Below are 5943 nucleotides of genomic sequence, written 5' to 3'. Positions count from 1 at the left end.
TGAGCCTCACTGTGGGTGCTCAGAGTCTCTTCACTTCACAACATGTATTCTCCTTTTTCCAGTTTGAAAATGGTACGTGTTGAAGACAAAGAAAAAAACAAGGGTCTCCGTCTCTCTGTTTCCAGTTTACATCACAGCATCTGGCCCACAAGCAGCAAGCCTAACAGTTACTTTTTTCTTCTTCTTGTTCAGTCGCTAAATCGTGTCTGACTCCTTGTGACCCCATGGACTGCAGCACACCAGGCTTGCCTGTGCTTCACTGTCTCCTGGAGTTTGCTCAACCTGCCGAGATCCCTCAGTCGTCCAGACCTCTTTCCGCCTGAATTCTGTATTTGTAGCTGCTTATTGGACAGTGTCTGGAGATGTGTCCATCCTTCTGGCCCAGACCATAGCCCCATGGGGTGTTATATTCTGAGCCCTCAGCACATTGTTAAGCAAGTAACAACAAATGTTTAAATGAAGTAATAAATAAGCCCCTCAGATCCCAACACTATCATGTTGTCCTGTCCCTATGGCATTGATTTTGCAAATAGCATTACATTCACACATTCTAAAACTTCACATAGTGTAGTAAAATGCTCCCTGTTTCACATCAGACTTTAAAATCTTGAAGTCATCTCTGGATTTATTCTATTTCCCATTATATCCACATAATTACCAAATTCTGTTAATTTTTCTTCACTGAAATTTCCCCATACCTCTTTCCCTTCCCTTTTAAAGATTTCCCCTTTATCCCCAGCCTAAGTCGGTTTCTCTTATGTGCCACTTACAGAGATTGTTGAAACACCTGTCTGTCCTCTGTCTTCCTTCTGTCCTCCACCCCCTAGTTCCTAAGACACCAACTGATTTACTAATCTAACCTTTGTAACTGTTGTGGCTATCACCTTGTTATTCTTTGCTTAACAAACTAGAGGCTCCCTTTACAATGAATCTTCGTCCAGACTCTCCCAGGCACTCAGTGTCACCCACTTCCCTGAGTATCTTATTCGCTGATGTAAATTTTTGTTCTAGTTAATTTGAAAGTACTTCCTCACACCTGTTTCTGTGTGTGTGTAAATGGGTGTGTACACACCTGCTTCTTTAGTGTCAGCACTCTGGGAGTGCCCTCCCTGGGCCTCTATTCTGTCTAAATCCTGCCTCAGGTAGTCTGCTTTCCTGAAAAAAGCATTTCGTGACTACATTCAATTATGTTTTTCCTTTAGGAAAAAAATACTTAAATTGTTCTCTCATTGTTTAATGTATAGTTTTATGTCTCCAAATTGATTATATTTAATTCCTTAGGATCAGATTCTTTTTGTTCCCAAATACATAGCAGAGAGACAGGCATGTAGTAGGGCCTAAGTAGATTGGTCTGTTTTTCCTAAGGCATAGCACCTTCATGATCTCCCTGTTTCTCACCTTTATTTAGTGTCATTCTTTAGGAACTGCTGTCACCCCAACCCCAGCAGCTTTGAAAAGGCCGAATGGCTGCCAGCAGCAGAAGCCTGCGACTAGTTCTCAGTTCAATACTTATTTCCGTCAGTGAAAGGCCTTTGCCCTAGGAACTTTTTAATGATATATATTACCATATGTTAAGGGCATAGGGAAGTATTAATCTTTGGGACCTGGGGTTACAGAACTTTTTGCAACTAAACGACATGAATGCTTTCTAAATAGTAGTAGTTTTTGAATGGAAATAAGGCTTCCATGTACAGCGTGCATGTGCAGCTCCACCTGTTCACTGGGGAATTAGTTACGTGGTGTCTTCCTTTGACCAAAAGCCACTTTTCTTTAAACCTGTATTCTTGGTCATGGCCAAATCTATCAAAAGTTCTTTTCTGTCCCAGGACCAGGTGCAGGGAATCCTATGGTAGCCAGAGAAGGAAAGAGAGGAAGCTAAAATAACATGGGGAAGACTTGGAGACAACGCTGTTGCTACAAGTCAGCTCCCGGGCAATTCTAATTAAGTTCCTGTTGGAATCCCTATAGCAGTCCTTGGCTGCTGCTTTCCTAGCTTAGGTACTCAGAAGATCGTGACTCATGTAGCGTATCAGACACTGTGCTAAACACATGACGCCTGCCTTTCCATTGCTTGCCTGTCATCTAGGTGGGCAGTACTTGAACACACAACAAATTTCCAGCAGGAGAAGGCAAAAGCAGGAACAGCTGATCCCCAAGGAACCCACAGAACAAATTATTCCTGAGTTCCCATTAATTGCTTCTGTAGCTATTTGCGCCTGCTCTGTGCCAGGAGCAGTTGTGGGCATTTGGAATATAGGAACAAACAAGGTAGAAACTAACACTTAGAACTCTTTGTCAACCCCACATGTATACTACTGACTGCATAATTTTGGCAAGTAACCATTCTTATCTAAATATCCTAAAGGAAAAGACTTTGCCAACTCGTTTGACTTTATGCTTGTTTCAGATCATTAATGATAATATTAAGCAACAGAAACTATCATATTGGTTCGGAAAACTTAGTTACTTGAAAGGACAGCAATAGATTTTGTAGTCACTTGTTAACAAATAGAAGAGCCGTACAGCTTTTCAAAGAAAGAAATGACAGAGATTTCTAGTGGTCTCCTCAGCTTGGCAACAGCCCTGCCCACCTTGCCACTTTCTATTCCAGAAGGTGGAATGGGAGACAGAGATGCCATTGGAGAGCTGAGAGTGACACCGCAGACCTTCTGTGAGAAGGCCTCAAAGCTTTAAGTTGTTTTTAGTAATGGGAATCAGCCTGCTTTCTCAGCCTTCTCAGAGGCTGAAACTGCAGTTCTGAGACGGGTTACTCACTGTGGTTATAGGTCTATTGATAACTGCTATGAGATTCCTGACCTTGGCCTTATGAATGCCATGTTCTAAATAACTGAAAAGCCAGATTACCAACTGAAGATTATTGGGGTACTGGCATAACATAGACTATCAAGTTGTGAGCCGTCAGCCCCGAGCTCTCAGGTTGTCCACTGGGCACATATCATGGAAGGAAGCATTCCTCTTATTTGTCTCTGTACCCTGTATACTTTTTAGAAGGAGTAGAAAGAACTGTCACAGAACACAGTGTAAGATTCAGCCATTTATTCAAAATAGCAAAAGTTAAGTCGTAAAGAATTTTTCTTTTTAAAGGAAAGCATTCTGTAAAGAAACTCAGACTAATTTTGCCCTAAGCTTTCTTTCTAGTTAGGCATAGAGGGGAGCTTGTAAGGTTGTGTAACCTACAGTGTATAATAATGGAAACATACTGACTGCTCAGGAGAGAGAATTTTCACTAGGCCATTGCACTGAGAAACATCCGTGGGAGTCTTTACATAAGAAACATTAGCAATATAATAAATATCCTGATAGCCATTTTAGGGGGAAATTACACTAGCAAACTGTTATATTAGCCATTAGTGAAAATGAAAGCCTTCATGTGGAATTAGGATAATTTTCCACTAAACAAATCATTGTTCAGTTAAGGTAATTAGGCTGTATGGTCTTAACAACTATATTTCATATGCCATTTGAATAAAGCTTGAAGAATCCTATATATTAAATAATATAATAAACTTCATCTTTACCATCTATGTCTTATATCTAGAGCAAGTTGGTCTTTCCCTTCTCCCCCAAAATACACATAAAATAGCCATCTTCATGCTCACTAGTGACAATCTATCTATAACTGCCTACCATCTAGCTTCTGCCACTGTTCTCAATCCAGTTTTTTGTAAAATCTGGATGAGAAAAATGGTATATTATGAATTCTGAAGATGTTGAATGGTATTTTTATGAAGATGGACTACAGAAGTGCCTCTAAGCAGAACCGAAACTTTTCTCAGAAAGCAAGGTTGGAGTCACTCAAGTACTTGAATGACTGCGTAACTTTAAATAACATGCTTGCACTTGAATTTCAGGTACAGTGGTTGAGGAAAGCAATGGTTCTGATGAGATGGAGAATTCAGATGAAACAAAAATGTCAGAAGAGATATTGGCCTTGGTGGATGAATTTCAACAGGCATGGCCCCTGGAAGGCTTTGGAGGAGCACTGGAGATGAAGGGACGGCGTCTGGACTTGCAGGGCATACGAGTACTGAAGAAAGGCCCCCAGGATGGAATAGCCAGAAGTTCTTGCTATGGAGACTGCAGAAGTGAAGATGATGAAGCGACAGAATGGGTATGAGTTTGCCAACTCAGTCCTTACCAATTTGTAGCCCAGGTCCTTGAGAGTGGGTAGGGGGCAGTGCTCCTAATTTGCCAAGTGTAATCTGTTGGGTGTGTGGCACTCGACTCCGTGCCCTAGTCAGCCTTCACGTGAGAATTGTACTGCTGGAAGCATTTCATGTGCCTTAGGTATTGTTGGCTTTTAGAGGAAATGGGTGTGAAACCACGCTCAGAGCCTGCAGGCTGGGAACAGCCCGGTTCACACATCTTGACTTTTAGTTCCCTCTGTATCCTTTAAGGCTCGGTTATTTTGTTTATTTCACTAAACACTTTTCATCTAGACCTTTAAGAATTAAACTGAAGGAAAGAACTTAACTCTTGCCCAGGACTGGTTGTTATTTTTGTTTTTTAATTGGAGGATAATTGCTTTACAGTATTGTGTTAGGACTGGTTATTCTTAAAGCCACCAATACGCACAGCCACAGGCAGACATGAAAATTGATCTCATTTGTCCCTAACATGTTTTCATTTCCCAGATCACATTCCAGGTCAAACGTGTAAAGAAACCCAAAGGAGATCATAAGAAAACTTCTGGGAAAAAGGTAGAATCAAGTCAGACAGAAGATGTACATCGTAACCGAGCAAGCCTGGAGATCACTGGCCCAAAGGTGGCGTCTCCTGGGCCACAAGGTAGGTGGGACGTTCAGCATGCCCGCCTCTTCTTTCCCATTCACTCTTTCAGTTCTCACAAAGGCGTGTGCGTGCCTGCAGGTAGATCACGTGAGAAGGTAATTGAGCCAAGTGAACAGGAAGCCAGTCATTGGTATAAAAAGTTTGTTTTAAACCTTTATTTGGCTTATGTTCTTACCATCTTGAACTTAAATACTCTATTAATGCTTAACTTGACAGCTCAGTTTAATATATTAAAAAACTGTGTTTGAGATCCTTGAGTTCAGACACCAGTTTTGCTATTTAGTTCCTTTGCCTCATTTTTCTTATCTATAAAGTGGGGATAATTGCATCTGTCTTATAGAGTGGTTGTGTGTATTCTATAAGGTTATACATGTAAAGTGCTTTAAATGAACTGAACACATCAGTTCAGTTCAGTCGCTCAGTCGTGTCCGACTCTTTGCGACCCCATGAATCGCAGCACGCCAGGCCTCCCTGTCCATTACCAGCTCCTGGAGTTCACCCAAACTCATGTCCATCCAGTCGGTGATGCCATCCAGCCATCTCATCCTCTGTCGTCCCCTTCTCCTCCTGCCTCCAGTCCCTCCCAGCATCAGAGTCTTTTCCAATGAGTCAACTCTTCACATGAGGTGGCCAAAGTACTGGAGTTTCAGCTTTAGCATCAGTCCTTCCAAATAAATCCCAGGACTGATCTCCTTCAGAATGGACTGGTTGGATCTCCTTGCAGTCCAGGGGACTCTCAAGAGTCTCCTCCAACACCACAGTTCAAAAGCATCAATTCTTGGGCGCTCAGCTTTCTTCACAGTCCAACTCTCGCATCCATACATGACCACAGGAAAAACCATAGCCTTGACTAGACGGACCTTTGTTGCCAAGTAATGTCTCTGCTTTTGAATATGCTATCTAGGTTGGTCATAACTTTCCTTCCAAGGAGTAAGCATCTTTTAATTTCATGGGTGCAATCACCATCTGCAGTGATTTTGGAGCCCAAAAAAATAAAGTCTGACACTGTTTCCACTGTTTCCCCATCTATTTCCCATGAAGTGATGGGACCAGATGTCATGATCTTCGTTTTCTGAATGTTGAGTTTTAAGCCCACTTTTTCACTCTCCTCTTTCACTTTCATCAAGAGGC

At 41.9% G+C, this 5943-nt stretch overlaps 1 protein-coding gene across 1 annotated transcript in view; it reads left to right on the top strand.

The window, feature by feature from the left end:
* The window catches only part of TTC17 (tetratricopeptide repeat domain 17), a gene marked incomplete at its 5' end in the record, with an annotated part of 128678 nt that overhangs the window by 84267 nt on the left and 38468 nt on the right, over positions 1-5943 (top strand). The window contains 2 exons of the mRNA XM_010856285.1: positions 3873-4132; positions 4656-4809. Coding sequence (XP_010854587.1) covers positions 3873-4132; positions 4656-4809 — 414 coding nt within the window. The remainder of the gene's footprint in view (positions 1-3872; positions 4133-4655; positions 4810-5943) is intronic.

The sequence above is a fragment of the Bison bison genome, unplaced genomic scaffold (genome assembly GCF_000754665.1).
Source record: "Bison bison bison isolate TAMUID 2011002044 unplaced genomic scaffold, Bison_UMD1.0 scf7180017854252, whole genome shotgun sequence".
Taxonomy (NCBI): Eukaryota; Metazoa; Chordata; class Mammalia; order Artiodactyla; family Bovidae; genus Bison; species Bison bison.
The sequence above is the reverse complement of the archived record's forward strand: the minus strand, read 5'-3'. Positions and strand labels throughout refer to the sequence as shown.